Source organism: Brachyistius frenatus, unplaced genomic scaffold (assembly GCF_029030835.1).
Source record: "Brachyistius frenatus isolate BFR_SWC_R1_liver_20210118 unplaced genomic scaffold, ASM2903083v1 Contig_380, whole genome shotgun sequence".
NCBI classification, from domain to species: Eukaryota; Metazoa; Chordata; class Actinopteri; family Embiotocidae; genus Brachyistius; species Brachyistius frenatus.
The window spans coordinates 19,855-36,640 of NW_027210979.1; the positions used below are offsets into that span (position 1 = coordinate 19,855).

Sequence of the window (16,786 nt, forward strand, 5' to 3'; positions counted from 1 at the left end):
GTTACTTCTATAAAGAACTGTGAGAGATACAGATCTTTAAACACACACTAAGGGTCTGATCTACTAAACGTTTGTGTGTGTAAAATCACGTACAAACTCCACACCACCCGCAAATAAATGTCCAAGCAGATTTACTAACGACGTGCCGTGAGGATTGAGTCTTTCAAATGTGCAGTTTAACACAAGTTGTCCATTTTGCGTATTTGCCTGCATTCATATGTGATATTGGGTGTTTCTACCTGAAGGTGTAAAATACTGGGAGGAGAAATGTAAAGAGAACAATTCAGTACCCGCAATGATATTTACTAAACCTGGAAGTAGAATCAGGAGAAGTGATTGTTGTGTATTTTAGTACGACTGAAGGTTTTAATCAGATGACGTGGGGGTTGAGAATTAGAAGAGGTACATCCAGGGTTAAATGAGATAACTGGGGAGGATACTTCAAAGCACGTACAATAAATATGTAAAGCACTTTAAATCGCCCTGCTGTCAAAATCTGCCGTACAAATAATCTGGAACATCACGTGACCTGCAGTAACCTCAGCTCCCCCACTCTGTGTTTTCTGATTGTCTGCAGGTGTGTCGGGGGCGGAGCCACCAGCTGCACCTCATCACAGTAATCAGGACCTCTACATATCTTCAGATCTGTCAGGTCCTTATTACATCACAGTCAGAGCTCCAACAGTCTGATATCTGCTCCTGATTCTCATCTCGCTGTGACTCACTTGATTCTTGACATCTCTGACTCCGCCCCCTGCCTCGTCTTCCTCACCTGCTGCCCTTCATCAGTCCCTGGCCCTCACTGTCGGATCCCTGCTCACTCAGTTCAGCAGCTTCCCTCTCTGGACTGCAGCTTAAAAGCTTCTCTTATCCTCCAGTCGGGTCTACAGAGTCCTGTAAAAACACCTGGAACTGTTTCCAGCCTCCACAGTGTGTCTGCATATGGGTTCATTGACACTTAACAGGGTGTCACATGTGATACTGTGGGTGTCACGTGATACTGAGGGTGTCACATGTGATACTGCGGGTTTACATGTGATACTACAGATTTCACATGTCATACTGTTGGTTTCACATGTGATACTACAGATTTCACATGTCACACTGTTGGTTTCACATGTGATACTATGGGTAGTGATGAGGAGCCGCAGAGAGGAGAAGGAGGATGAAGAGAAGATGATTTGGGCTGAACAGGCAGAACCACCAGAGTTCTTCGAGGAAAGATTTTGTTGACTCGAGCTTTTGTTTACAGCACACTGTCATTCAGGCTGATGCTTTCAGTAATAAAATCAAAATTAGCTGAAATAAATTTTATTTGTTGTGTTTTATGAATCTGTAATGAGATCCAGCTGTGAACATCATTAGTAGCAGCGCCGTCATATATTTACTTGAAGTATCGATATGCAAATTAAACTGCTGTCAAGGTTATACTGATCTAATATGACAGAGAACATTTATTACCGATGCATTCATACCAGAAAAGTATTTCTGAATGTTGTAGTTGAAAAAGAACAGCTGATTATAGATATTTAATACAGTATATATTACATCATATTGTATATGCTCATGGCAGGTGTTTAAAATCAGAATCTGTCAGATTAATATGGTGAAGTAAAAAGTACATGTTCTCTCTGAATTGTTGTGAAAGTATTGTTGTAGAAAGTAGAATAAAATCAAAAATAATAAAACTACTTTCTCTTAAAAAGCAGAGGCTTTTAAAAAAAAAATTCCACCAGAAAAATATCCCCAAATTTAGTCAGTACGGAGCCACAGAGTGGCCATAGAGAGAAAAAAAATATTGTTTCCACTTTTGAATTAATTTGTGCGCACGAGATAAGTATATATAGAGAGAGACAACACAACAGACTGGCTGTGGAGGCTACGCAACAACAAGGCTAACAACAACTCTGTTAGCTAAAACAGCTGTAATGAAGAGATGGAAAGGATTATTGTTAGTAAAATACAATAATATGATGTGATTTTGAGGGTTTATGAATTATATCGTTAGCAACATGCTAACTTTGAGGATGCTATTGACTTTATAGTTGGACAGTTAAAGCAGGTGAACTTCATACTGAGGAGAAAGACTGTTTGCTGTGATGTCTCTACTTACCTCGTGGACACAAATGAATTAAAACATAGGAACCAATTCATTAAAACATGGGAACTAATTATTCAAACCGTGGGAACGGATTCATTAAAACAAGGGAACTAATTGCTATTTCGTGGGCACTCGTAGTATTTTGTGTGTATTTAAATACAAGTATAAACACACAGCGTGCTCAGACAACTTCTAAAAAACGCGCATCAATAAGAGATCAGACTTTGTCCTGCACGGGGACATCGAGGGGGGGAGCGTTCATAGAGCACGAGAGTAAATGTACCTGGTTGCCTTCCACCTCTGTATTCATACAGTATGTGTGTGTGTGTTTATCAGAGTAAACTGTGTTGCACCCTGTTCAGTCTAGATACACTGCACTCCGGCATCTTCATCGTGGCTGCAGTTGTGTAATCCCGTCTCAGGGTGTGTACAGTCGAAGATGTCCGCCTCAGCTCCTGTGCAGCGCAGCTCGTCCAGCCAGATCTTCCCGGACCCTACAGAACCACAGCTCGTTACAGCACACAGCCTCTCATCACTTTATTCAGCCCCTCCAGGATTTGTTTGTGATTGTTGCGATCAAAAATGTTTGATTTTGTGGCGGATTTTCTCTAAAATTATGATGTTATTTGCAGTCTTAAATCAGTTTTTTTGCTTAAAATTGCAGGAATTCTAAAAAATTATTTAAGCACTTTCCGGAACAAACCGTCTGTGACTGGAATATAGAAACAAGGACTACATCAGCTGTCAAAATAAGAGCTTTAGATGCTGTTTAATTCATGTTCATTCAACACACACACACACACACACACACACACACACACACACACACACACACACACACACACACACACACACACACACACACACACACACACACACACACACACACACACACCCTTCATGGAGAACATGTGATGATGCAGCAGACGTCTTACCTGGGGAGGCGGTGAAGGTGGAGACTACGGACTGGAAGCCCAGCATCTTACAGATCACCTTCCCGTCCAGAGAGTCGAAGCTGTCGTCACAGATGGTGCCCCACATGTTGTTGTGCTTCACCTCCACTCGGCCTCGGTACTTCCCCGGCACCAGGCGCACGGTCACTGCAGTGCAGATGATCAGATTCAGAACTGACCAGAACAACAACGAGCCACTCGCAGAGGAACACTGGTCCAAATAATTCTGCTGCTGAAAGACATCAGCTCAGATAGCAGCGGCAGTGATCGCTCCTTAATCCCAAAGGAGGGAAGGGAAAGGCTTCATTCTCCACTTGAAGTTCACTGCCAGGTCCTCGGTCTTGGTGATGAAGAACTGAAGGGGTACTTAGTAAAATCAGTCAGTTTTTCCCTGATAAGCATTTAGACAGGACGCACCCACAGACTGTATAGAAAAGTATTCGCAGCTTCCAGGTCTCAAAAATTATGCAGAAGTGTCTTCAGCTGCAATACCAGCGAGTGCCACTAGAGGTCGGCTCCAAAAAGCCTCCGGCTCCATAGACTCCCATTCAACTTCTCTCATCAAATCCAAAGTGAATAAAATGTGTCCATCAGTTATCTCGGTGTTGTTAGCTAAAGTCACTCCTTCTTCTTAGTTTTCTGGAGGTCCATCTGAAAATAATCCCTCATTCATTAGAAAAGAAGATTCAAGAAGACCTGTTTTTGGGGGCGTGTCTGTTTGATTGACAGGCCTGCGGTGCAGTCAGGTTACAGCTATCGGTGGGTGGGACGTAGTATCGTCAGGTTTCCAATCAGATCAGTCAGATCCACAGCTCTTTTTCCTCATATTTTTGTAAAACAAATAGATCGGGACACTGGGAGGGTGAGTGTGTCAGATAGTGTTGGAGGTCACATGATGCAGAGCGAGGCGGCTCAGCTGACTGCCTGAACTAACTCACTGCTCTTAGCTTTGGTCAGCTGCTCTTAGGTCAGTGCCGTGGATACTTACCCTCCTTTCCTGTGTCTCCTTTTTCTCCTTTGGCACCTGGTGGTCCAGGTGGACCTGTGAAGGAAACACTGAGTGAACATGTCTTCCAGGTGTAAAGTGAGTTTGTTCTAATAAGACATGTTTTGGCTCTAGGTGAAGTCACATTAAGCATGTTACATGTGCTCATCCCTCATTCTCTCTAGATACACATTGTGTGAAATACATACATTATCTGATGTTTTCTAAAACTTTAAATCTGTGATAAGTATTTACCTTCAGTTCCATTGAACCCCCCGGGTCCTCTTGCACCTGTTCAAAAGACAAGAAAATTTTAACCTGAGAAAAACCTGAGCTGAACATTACAAATGAAGAGTTTAAAGAGGTCAGATCCTCAAACAGGAGTGGACCAGAGATTTGCTGTTTTTGTGGCTGCAGTTGCTGTAAGTCAGTGCTGCCTGGCTTTTTATTCGGTGCATTGAAACACACGGATCAGCAGCAGTGACCGCCAGCGTGAAAAAGAGTCTCTTTAGTAAACATGAGACGTGCGTCTCCGTAGTTCCAACATTGGGTTCTTGTTGTTGGTAACTGGACAACGACAACAACATGTGAAGCTGAAGCAACAGATCTGCTGTGACGTGTTAAAAACACACACAGAGGAGTGTGAGGAGACGTTCAGTGTTTGAGTTGATGACCCGGACGCTGTCAGAGGCGTCTGCATCTGGAGTTCATCTCGGCTCTCCTCTTATTAACATGTGCTCACAATGTTCACATGTGGAACTTCTACTGTTGTTGTTTGTGAAGCGTCAGGGCCACACACAGAGGCAGCATAACACAGAAAGCCAAATGTCAGAATAAGATGGAGCGTGTGAATCAGTCAGAGAGATCCAGGACGTCTTTTACAGTGGTGGAAAAGGAAAACATCAAAACCACCAACAATCACAAAGTTATCATATTTTGGAAAAGTTCCTGACATTCAATGAGGACTTCCCCGAAAGCGGAAAGAACTGCCTGTGAGAGAGGTGACATCCATTACTGTTCATCCACCTTCCCAAAACCCACCACAGCAAAGGAAGGCCGACGCTCAGACTTCGACCCATTAACCTCCAGCATTAACCATTTACACTGTTTTATTCTCACACTCATCAGTTCTTTATTCTTTACACACACTATAGATCACAAAATACCGGTTTTATAGACCAGAGGTCGTATTCACGAAGATTCTTAGAGTCCTCTCACAGAGATCCGAACTGAGCTTACAAACTTTATCTGGGAGTTTTATCTGAGGAGAGATTGAGGAAACTTCTGAGAGCAACAAACAGAAGCCCTGATCTTAGTGAGGAGGTGTGGTTGGCCCCGTTGCTAGGTGACAACATCCTTTTAAAAGATGTGATTGGCTGATCCAAACGATGGCCTCTTGGTGATAAAGGGACAGAACGGACAGCGACCTCCAGTGGAAGTTAAATGAAGTGCGTGTTTATGTGATGACTGCTGATGACTGTGCCTTCTAATATATTTTCCATTTTTTTCATCTGAATACAAGAAGTCTTCCAAGCGACTACATCCATTATTTATCTTCACTCAAACACAAATCTTCTGTTATTGCTTTATCTTTGAATTACCTAAATTCAATGGGTTCCACTGTGTCAGACAGAGTAAATCTGGAGCTGTAGGATCTCTGTTTATCCACGCTGAGTATGAATTTAAAATCAGGGATGACCTCTGTGAAGCCGGATAGTGGTGAGGTGGAGTCGGTCTTTGTCGAGCTCTCTGGTGTCTCTAGTGGTAAGTTATCGTTGGTGTTGTCTATCGCCCACCTGACTCAAGCATCAAAGATTGTAATGAAAGTCGGTCCAGTTCTTTTGATTTGATAAACAATGAGCGTAAATTCTGCTACATTTTTAGGAGATTTCAATATTATGGATCAGCACTTTCTGTCTATCTTGGCTATCGTGTCATTTCATGATATCAAATTAGGAAGAAATACTGAGCCCTTATATACGGATATATATATCTGTTCAAGCGCACAGACGTGAAGAACATGCAGCTGACCTGGAGGTCCGAGTGGGCCAGAATCCCCGAGGTCTCCTTTTTCTCCTTTGAGCCCAGGAGAACCAGGAACACCTGCACAACAAGTCAGCAACGATACACCATCAGACATGTGTCTGTACAGCCACATATGAACACAAATATCATTCGTCTACGTGGAACATTTTTAAGTACCAGTTTGGCCAGAAATCCCAGCGACACCTTTGTCTCCACGAGGACCTGCAATTGGGGGGGGGGGGGTGTAAACAAATGACACACACATATTATACGTGGTCATGGAAAATTATACAATATTACATAAAGAGTATGTGATCCTCTATGATTGGCAGCTAATTTGAAGGTAAAATGAGAGTTAGGTATTTTTAATTAATAAGATGTTCCTGTTTTAGTTGAAAAACAGCAATGTCTAAGGGATCCTAGAAGTTTCTTCCTGTTAAAAGAGAGTTTTTCCTTCTGTTGGAGGTTTCTTCTGTTAAAAGAGAGTTTTTCCTTCTGTTGGAGGTTTCTTCTGTTAAAAGAGAGTTTTTCCTTCTGTTGGAGGTTTCTTCTGTTAAAAGAGAGTTTTTCCTTCTGTTGGAGGTTTCTTCTGTTAAAAGAGAGTTTTTCCTTCTGTTGGAGGTTTCTTCTGTTAAAAGAGAGTTTTTCCTTCTGTTGGAGGTTTCTTCTGTTAAAGAGAGTTTTTCCTTCTGTTGGAGGTTTCTTCTGTTAAAAGAGAGTTTTTCCTTCCTTCTGTTGGAGGTTTCTTCTGTTAAAAGAGAGTTTTTCCTTCTGTTGGAGGTTTCTTCTGTTAAAAGAGAGTTTTTCCTTCTGTTGGAGGTTTCTTCTGTTAAAAGAGAGTTTTTCCTTCCTTCTGTTGGAGGTTTCTTCTGTTAAAAGAGAGTTTTTCCTTCCTTCTTTTCGAGGTTTATTCTGTTGAAAGATTTTTTTTCTACTGAGGTTACGTGGGAATTTTTGAATAATGTGTTTTTCTGTATAATGTGTAAAGTTCTGTTGTAAAGACTTTACCGTGTTAAGTGCCATTAAATAACTGGTGGCAACTTGTGGTGGGTTTGGCACGATATAAATAACATTGAATAAAGTTTGTAATGGCAGAATTGCAAACCATAAGTTATGTTCATGAGTTTAAAGAGGGTTGTTGAGGTAGATTTTTGACTGTGATGAAAAAACATGATTTTTCCAAAAAAAAACCTCTCCTTAAAAAAACAAAAAACACAACTAGGTCTAATAACACGCTCGTCTCACTAAATTCTCTACTGTTTGATTAAATTGGAAATTCCGAATTTTTGTCAAATTTAAATTAGAATTTAACTTGGTTAACTTGCAGATCCTGCTTTGTGGAACACCCGCCATGTCAGGTTGGGTGGAACCTCTGCAGGAGTGCAGTCAACTGTTTGACCAGCACTTGAGCTCTTACCAAGTGTTCCAGGTTCCCCTTTTTTTAATTTTTCACTTTAAATATTAGCGTGTCAGCAATATTTCTGACAATAAGGAGAAGTTAAAACAGGAAGAGAAACTCAACTACTTCACAGTAGCAATCCGCTGACACATCCCTCCATCCAGGAGCTACATCAGTTCATGTGCTGCTCTCACTGAACAGGCAACGTGATGTGAAACCAGAAAAGGTCACAGTAAATATTATTCACTGTCTGAATCATGCAGTATACAACACATCATGTAAAGAGTTATGAACTGAAACCTTCTCGCATTCATTATTCAGAAACCCTTCATTTCTGAATAAGGCTTTTATTGTGAAACATTTGGAGGAACATGTTGTGACGGAAATGGAACCCTTTAGATGAGTAATCCTGAACAACCGTTTAAAATAGCAGAATTATATTGTTAGACTGATTTTAAAACATATCATAGTGTGTAAACTTGTCTCCACACACAGCGTGCGTCTGTACGTGACCTCTGGTACTTCAACAAAAACACTACAGCCATGTTTGAGACTTATCGAGAATCAAAACTAAGAAAGAGTACGACATTGGAAGCCCGAGCTGAGAAACCAAACTGAGTAATGTATTTAGTAGGGTAAGTTACAGTGCAACACTGGCCGTCACCTCTACATGTCATCCTCTGAGGACCATGAATGTTGGAAACTAGATATCCTGTCTGTCTGTCTAATAGAGATATTGAGTGCCTGGCTGACAGGTGTATGGTACTTTATAATAAAAGAAACATGCCCCCAGCACTGAAACCCCCGACAGCATCTCCCATCCAGAGAATAGAACACCGTTTTGTGTCGTAGCTCCATTTTGTGATTAGCCTTGTTTATTTTTATTTAATTTCGTACAGCTTCAAGAACATGAACGAGTACAATACGACACAAATGACGTTTATGAAACCCACCAGTTTCCCCAGCAGCTCCTGGCTCTCCTGATTCTCCTTTGAGTCCCATCTCACCCTTCAGTCCTGGAAGGCCGGCTACTCCACTGTCACCTGAAAAATGAGGTACAGAGGTATGCAGTTTAATGAGGTTCTGCAACCTCTGCTCCTAAATAGTGTATCACAGAAGCATGCAGTGTGAAGCACAAAAGGAAGGTCAGTGTAGTCAGGATTCAATCTCACAGTCACTAAGGAAGTCATTAATGATGCTGGTTACATCCGTTTTTCTCAATGAACGGGGCTGAAACCAACCAGCAACCATCAGTGATGTCATCCACCATCAGTGATGTCATCATCCATCAGTGATGTCATCGTTGGTTTGTGAACGTTATGAATCCTCCAGTTCAGATTCTGTCCGTCACCATCTTTGCTAGTTCGGAGCAGTTTGGAGCAGGAAGTGACCATATTTGGACGAGTTGGGGGAGGAGCCAGCGGTGGATCTGACCGATCTGATCGGAAACCTGACGATACTACGTCCCGCCCACCGATAGCTGTAACCTGACTGCACCGCAGGCCTGTCAATCAAACAGACACGCCCCCAAAAACAGGTCTTCTTGAATCTTCTTTTCTAATGAATGAGGGATTATTTTCAAATGCGCCTCCAGAAAACTAATAAGAAGGAGTGACTTTAGCTAACAACACCGAGATAACTCTTTTAAAGTAGACCCCTGCCACTGGTTTACAAGGCCACTGTCATCTTTGCTTGCTTGCCAGTCCCCAACACTTAGTTTAGACCACGTGCAGGAGGCCTGTAATGAATTAAATACGTTACATCCACAAGATACTCTAAGTCCAGCCTGAAATCACAAAGCATGTAAAACTGTGATCTCTCCTACAAAGCTTGTTAGATTCCACTGAACTGAAACCCAGTTTTACAGAAATGAAAGCTTTATCCTGAAGGTGCCACTCTAGGAAAGGTCATTAAAATCAAGAGAAGCTGTCCTTCCGGAAGTATGCTCAGCATATTTAATGCAAAAAGTTGCTCAATAAATCCCATGACAATCTGTTGATTGGGTAGTTCTTTTGTAAAATTGTAAAACTCTCCCGTATTTATCAACCAGGTCAGTTACATGAATGTCTCACTCATGCTGATAATCCTGAATATCAATCTCTATTTATGAATTTACTTATTATTATTTTTTGTTGACTTGAAAGTGGTCCAATCTAAATATACTAGGTCTAAAAATACAAGAATCAGTTTGTAAAAGTAAGTCAGCAACATGACCTCTGTGTCCTCAGTGTCTGTGTCTGGAGACAAGTATTTTACAGAGATGTTAATTTGTCTTTTGTCTCAGCCATCTGTTCCTGTGCTGCGTCAAACATGCTCAATCTGTAAGCAAATCAGTGTGTGTGTGTGTGTGTGTGTGTGTGTGTGTGTGTGTGTGTGTGTGTGTGTGTGTGTGTGTGTGTGTCATGGACTGAGTCAATTTGTCAGCTTGAGGAAAGTCTGATAGAGATCTCATACAGGAAGTGTCAGAGCACTATGTTGTAGAGGTGTGTGAAATAATGGCTGCAGCTCATCCATCAGCCGGGTATCATCAGCCGTTCGACTACAGATGACATGTCATCAATACTGAGATCATCGCCAGACCAGCAGCTGAAAGCTAATGCATGCTGCAGCTCAGACACACAACTTCACCTGATCAATTGTAATGAAATTAACTTTTTTAAACTGAGAAACTTTCAGTCTGGTGTTGTTTTGTGGAGCAGAGTTTAGAGTGAGGCTCTATAACTACAAGGGTTACAGATTATTTCTCTTTCTATAAAATCCTCATGTTAGACTAGTTCATTTGGTCATGAGCACAAACTGTATATAAAAGTGTTCGTAGCTTCAGGTCTGAAAAATGGTTCCGATGTAGAATTGATTGACAGGCCTGTGGTGCAGTCAGGTTACAGCTAACAGTGGGCGGGACGTAGTATCATCAGGTTTCCAATCAGATCAGCCAGATCCACCGCTGGCTCCACTAGCAAGATGGTGACGGACAGAATCTGAACTGGAGGCTTCATAATGTTCACAAACCAACGGGTGGTGTTACTGCTCATGTATCATGGTTATCTAGCATGGTGGTGGTGGGATCATGGTTATCTGTTAACATGGTGGTGGTAGTATCATGGTTATCTAACATGGTGGTGGTAGTATCATGGCTATCTAACATGGTGGTGGTAGTATCATGGTTATCTGACATGGTGGTGGTAGTATCATGGTTATCTAACATGGTGGTGGTAGTATCATGGTTATCTAACAAGTATAGATCAGGCTAGTTTCACACTGTCATGTTGTTATTATAAAAAACAGATTACAGCCTCTGTAGGTTTGACTCACCTTTGAGGCCCTTCTCCCCTGGTGCACCTGGCTGTCCACTCACTCCTGGAGGTCCTGAGGAGACACACACAAATACAAAGGCTCTTTATATGATCAACTCTTTGTGAATACAGACACACAAACATTTGCACACGCACCTGGTTTGAGGCTGATGGTGGTCAGTTTGCCCTCCAGGTTGTGGCTGCTGGTGTTGAGCAGAGACAAGTCAGCTTTCAGGCTGTCCAGCTGACCCTCCTCTCCACACAGGCTTTTGACCTGTTGTCATGGCAACAAAACGAAACGTGAAGCATGTGATGTCAGAGCGATGCTGTAAGTCATGGCCCCATTAAAAGGAGGAAAATTAGCTTTCTGAATGCGTAAATGAAGTGATTTACAACACGAGGCTTCACTACTCCTTCAGTGCTGCTGCAGTCTGACTGGTCTGAACTGACCTGTCAATCATGGTGGCTGCTTTTAGCTGATGGTATCAAAGTGGTGATGGATGGTGTCGTAGAACTGATGTACAGTGCATCCGGAAAGTATTCACAGCACTTCACTTTTTCCACATTTTGTTATATTACAGCCTTATTCCAAAATGGATTAAATTCATTTTTCCCCTCAACATTCTACACACAATACCCCATAATGACAACATGAAATACATTTTTTTGAAATTTTTGCAGATCTATTAAAAATCAAAAACGAAAAAAATCACATGTACATAAGTATTCACAGCCTTTGCCACTACACTCAAAATTGAGCTCAGGTGCTTCCTGTTTCCACTGATCATCCTTGAGATGTTTCTACGACTTGATTGGAGTCCACCTGGTAAATTCAGTTGATTGGACATGATTTGGAAAGACACACACCGTCTATATGAGGTCCCACAGTTGACAGTGCATGTCAGAGCACAAACCAAGACATGAAGTCCAAAGAATTGTCTGTTGACCTCCGAGACAGGATTGTATTGGAGGCTCAGATCTGGGGAAGGGTACAGAAACATTTCTGCAGCATTGAAGGTCCCAATGAGCACAGTGGCCTCCATCATCTGTAAATGGAAGAAGTTTGGAACCACCAGGACTCTTCCCAGAGTCGGCCGCCCGGCCAAACTGAACGATCGGGGGAGAAGGGCCTTCGTCAGGGAGGTGACCAAGAACCCGATGGTCACTCTGACAGAGCTCCAACGTTGCTCTGTGAAGAGAGGAGAACCTTCCAGAAGGACAACCATCTCTGCAGCACTCCACCCAGCAGGCCTGTATGGTAGAGTGGCCAGACGGAAGCCACTCCTCAGTAAAAGGCTCATGACAGCCCACCTGGAGTTTACCAAAAGGCCCCTGAAGGACTGTCAGACCAGGAGAAACTAAATTCTCTGGTCTGATGAAACAAAGATTGAACTCTTTGGCCTGAATGTCAAGCGTCATGTCTGGAGGAAACCAGGTACCGCTCATCACCTGGCCAATACCATCTCTACGGTGAAGCATGGTGGCGGCAGCATCATGCTGTGGGGATGTTTTTCAGCAGCAGGAACTGGGAGACTAGTCAGGATGGAGGGAAAGATGAATGCAGCAATGTACAGAGACATCCTTGATGAAAACCTTCTCCAGAGCGCTCTGGACCTCAGACTGGGGTGAAGGTTCATCTTCCAACAGGACAACGACCCGAAGCACACAGCCAAGATAACAAAGGAATGGCTTCAGGACAACTCTGTGAATGTCTTTGAGAGGCCCAGCCAGAGCCCGATTGAACATCTCTGGAGAGATCTGAAAATGTCTGTGCACCGACGCTCCCCATCCAACCTGATGGAGCTTGAGAGGTCCTGTAAAGAAGAATGGGAGAAACTGCCCAAGAATAGGAGCCAAGCTTATAGCATCGTACTCAAAAAGACTTGAGGCTGTAAGTTCTGCCAAAGCTGCTTCAACAAAGTATTGAGCAAAGGCTGTGGATACTTATGTACGTGTTATATTTTCGTTCTTTATTTTTAATAGATTTGCAAAAATTTTAAACAAACTATTTTCACTTTGTCATTATGGGATATTGCGTGTGGAATTTTGAGGGAAAAAATGAATTTAATCCATGTTGGAATAAAGCTGTAACATAACAAAATGTGTAAAAAGTGAAGCGCTGTGAATACTTTCCGGATGCACTGTATCTTAGACAGTTCACTTACTTTTGTTACCGTTACATGTGTTTCAAGTTTATTGTTAAGCATTGTCCTGATTTTTATTCGGACACGGTCTCTTTCTTTAAACTACTAACTAACTGTTGTTTTGGCAGCGCTCAGCCGAGGATGCACTGTTGGAGCATCTTTAAAACCTGTTGTGCACCGAAACTCTCCCACCGTCATTTTTCTATGTACTTCACTGAAAACAGACTTCACAGCACACCGCTGGCTTCTGATTGGTCCGAGACAATCTCATAAAAGTAACACAAAAGTTATTTTCCTGCATTTTGTATGCAGTAATTAGTGACTAATTCAATTAAAAGAAGTAACCTCCACACCACTGATTAATTCTCAAAATTGACTGATGGCTCTTCTCCTCTTACGTGAGACAGTGACGTATTTGTAATGACATTATTTATTGCTAGTGATGATTATCACTGAGAGACTTGATAACCAGAGCTTTTACATTGAGTGAAGTATTGAAAGTGAAGGAGGACCTGGCTCTGCAGGGCCCACAGGTGGCCTCTCTGGCTCCTGATTTCCTGACTGCAGTTGTGGATGAGACTTTGAAAGCTGTCATCACCTGGAAAACTGTGATTGGACATCAGCTTCTCTGTCCTGGGGTGAGCAGGAGAACTCTCCAATGTAAAAACTAGAACAGACCAAAAGCAAAAAATAACTTTATTAACTCCTCCAGGAAATCACAATCTGGTAAATTCAACCGATCTCCACAATAGTTTCTATTTTTTGTTCTCAGTAGAAGCATTGCTGAAGGTGCTGTGGTCTTATCATGAGACTTAGGCTGCATCAGTGTGTATGTGTTAAATAAAGTTGTATACATCTTTCCAATTGTAAGAGGTTGTAGTTTCTATATACAGTATGTGCTGAATTATTATTTAAAATGCATTTCAAGCTGTACATTTACACAGGTTGTCGACTGTGCATTCTATAAGAGTCAAAGACTCTTATAAGGACTTATAAGACTGTAAAGTTACATCACCTTATGACTCCATATTTTTAACTTCGAGCCCCACAGCTCTTTAAGTTCAGAAAATAAAAATAAATATTTTCAGGTATTTCTGTGATGTGCAGTGTGATTATTACCAAATGAGGCCATTACATGTGACTCTTTCTTCATTAAGTAGTTGAAAAAAAGTCATTTTTCTCCACGTGCAGTTTTTGCCAATTTGCACAACTATACCACCAAAATGAACTTTAAAATACTCCAGGAGGGTTCGAGAGACAGTTTCATGTAATGAAAAAGAAATGATTTTCAATATCTTTGTGATATTAAATGATACAATCTCAATGCAGTTTTACCTTTATAAAGGAGAAAGGCATTAAGGGCCGTCTGCAAGATGAGGTAAACAACTATCACACGAAAACACCACCGTCCTCTGGGCCTCGCTGGCTTCAGATCTGAAACACAAACAGGAGTAAACATTTAGACGTCAGGACCTGATCACTCTCCTGCAGAAATACTTTTTATAGAGAAACCCCTCCCAGGAAGCAGAAAACATTCAGCTGATTCATACTGTTGTGCAAACATAAACCAAAAAAACCTTCATGAATTAATCACAGCATTAAAAAAAAAACGTGAATGACCAGTGGAAAAATGGCAGCTGTCAATCATGCAGACAAAAGGGTGGTGTGTGTCGGGGGGGGGGGGAAGCTGCATGTACTGTGTGATATGATCTCGCATAACTCAACTCAAACAGTGTTTCCCTGTCTCACTTTCAGAGGCAGTCTGCAGCTGAACTCTCACCTCTGAAAACATGGATGTGTCTGACAGGAAAAATGGAACATCGCCGCCACCTGCTGGTCACGGCTGACATTTCATTTCCTCCCAGGTTTAACATGTACTGGTACTTAACAAAATCAGTAGACGACTGAAATGTATTATCCACACAAAATCATGTTGCCTGATGGTGTCGCAGCCAAATGTTTTATGGTGTCGTGTTGATGAACACAGTTTCTTGATAAAATGCTTCTTTGTTTGTCGATATTTAACCTGAAAATGTGTTTTTTTCCCTCACTGCCTTTATTTTAACCTTTTACAGCAGGTGCACTAAACAATAATAATATTCACTGCTCTGTTCCTCTAATTTGGCTCTAACAAACCTAATTTACAATACCTGCTCCATAACTAGAAACACATACATGTCAATATATTTGACTGCAGCATGAAGGAAACTGAGTTGTTTCAGATGTCTGACATCTATCAGTGATTCAGGACACCGCGTTCAATAAAAGAAAGACGGGTTTTCATGCAGAAATACTTTTGTACTTCCATAATATAACATTTAATATGTGCTTATTGTAATTTGTATATATTAATATAGTATATTATTGTTTAATGCATTGTGAAATTTTGGAAAAAAAATAAAGACTTCATATATATACTCAGATGATGACAACAAACACTAAAGTTTAAACAAACATGTAAAAATAAGTACGTTGGTCGTGTGTTTTAAAAATTCAGCTTGAATTACTTTTCTGATGTGATATTCTGCTCAGTTACACTTTAAATCACAGCTCATTCACAAAACAGGAAACACAGCAGGTGAAGGAACAATTCATGTCCATGAGAAGTTTTGTGTTTCTATTTCTCGTGTTCAAGATGTATTTCAACAGGAAGCAGAAGGAATCATTATTCCTCAATTGAGAAAAGACAAAGATTCTAGATTAGTAGCTTGTAAATAATGTCATGTTTTAAGAATTATTATCATATTTCAAGATTTTATTGACTTCCTGAGCTGTCAGGTTAGACCGTTTATTACGGCAGAACGTATGAAGTCATTATTGGTTAATAAACTGGCAGATTTAACTAGAGAGAAGAATTTCCTGAGATGTGAGGACGAACTCACCGTCAGGCTGGAAGCTGTAGAGATCGCTCCTGCTGAGAGACATGTCAAACAGCGGGTTAGTCTGACTGTGGGAGACGTGATCCTTTCTACTGTCCATCGACGTCTCCATGCTGTCCACGGTCCCCTTCACCTCCCTGCTGCAGCAACTCTTACAACTCCCTCACTTCATGATGTTGGTAAAACACGGTTCTTCCCCACATTGCGACAGAACCTCCCATGAAGGAGCTCATGGTCGACGCGGAGGAAGGACATCTGATTGGTTACTGAGCTGGTCAGCTAACAGCCAGTCAGTGTAGCTGCGGACCAGAAGGAGGAAGCTGGTGTTCTGACAGCAGTTGCAAGAAGGCCTTGCAAAACAGTAACAGACATAAAGTGAAGTATTCTTACATGAAGTTCAGTCTCTTTTCTGTCCACATAGCTGTTAATATATTGATGCTCCATCAGGCCCAACAGTTCAACTAGTTGTTCCTCCATCAGGGATCCGTCTGAAGGTGGGTTTACAAAACTCACCTTCCTGTGTTATTTATTTGGCATTTAATTTCCCCAATTGACCGAAGATAACAACGACAACAACAAACAAACAAAAATCAATGATGTCAACTTACAGTGAACTATGGCTGGTTGAAAAGAAAATATAACATCTGTGGTCCTCGCGGGTCACAAATGACCCGGTGGTGTGACCCCCTCTTCCCCAAAATTTCATGAAAATGAGGTCTATTGACCATAAATAATAATAATAAAAAATTTAAATGTAAAACCAGTGTCAATAAATTGGAATGAAGTTGACTGACGAGGTTTGAAAAAAAACAATTTGTGATGAATTTTCCAATATGCCTTACAAGCAGTCAAACCAGCCGGGTCAAATTTGACACAGCAGGTGTGATTAGTTGCTGTTATTTGCTGCCATTGGAAAATATGAAATGGTTTAATAAAAAAAAAAAATGCTGACTAAAATATGACAGTCTGTGATAATCCATCAAGAAATTAAAATTTAATTTTCATTA

General features: G+C 41.4%; 1 protein-coding gene and 1 long non-coding RNA gene across 2 annotated transcripts in view; both read right to left on the minus strand.

Annotated features, from left to right (window-relative positions):
* LOC138636482 (uncharacterized) overlaps positions 1-16,786 on the minus strand; it is a 208,826-nt gene that overhangs the window by 8,182 nt on the left and 183,858 nt on the right. The gene's annotated exons all lie outside the window — the stretch shown is intronic.
* Positions 1,725-15,963, minus strand: marco (macrophage receptor with collagenous structure). Its single transcript, XM_069724515.1, has 12 exons — positions 15,783-15,963; positions 14,236-14,334; positions 13,413-13,567; positions 10,913-11,030; positions 10,776-10,829; positions 8,417-8,506; positions 6,269-6,286; positions 6,071-6,142; positions 4,295-4,330; positions 4,043-4,096; positions 3,037-3,201; positions 1,725-2,595 (listed from the first exon to the last, which is right to left on the minus strand). Exons 1-12 carry the CDS (start codon positions 15,889-15,891, stop codon positions 2,465-2,467), a joined length of 1,101 nt encoding a protein of 366 aa, XP_069580616.1. The 5' UTR covers positions 15,892-15,963; the 3' UTR covers positions 1,725-2,464.

Bases quoted from the DNA above. Each gene is read 5' to 3' on its own strand.
- marco (XM_069724515.1), bottom strand. From the start codon at position 15,891: ATGGAGACGTCGATGGACAGTAGAAAGGATCACGTCTCCCACAGTCAG. The intron at 8,507-10,775 runs GTGAGTCAAACC...CTCATTTTTCAG, and splicing joins AGGGGAGAAGGGCCTCAAAG to GTGACAGTGGAGTAGCCGGC. The intron at 2,596-3,036 runs GTAAGACGTCTG...GTGGTTCTGTAG, and splicing joins CACCTTCACCGCCTCCCCAG to GGTCCGGGAAGATCTGGCTG.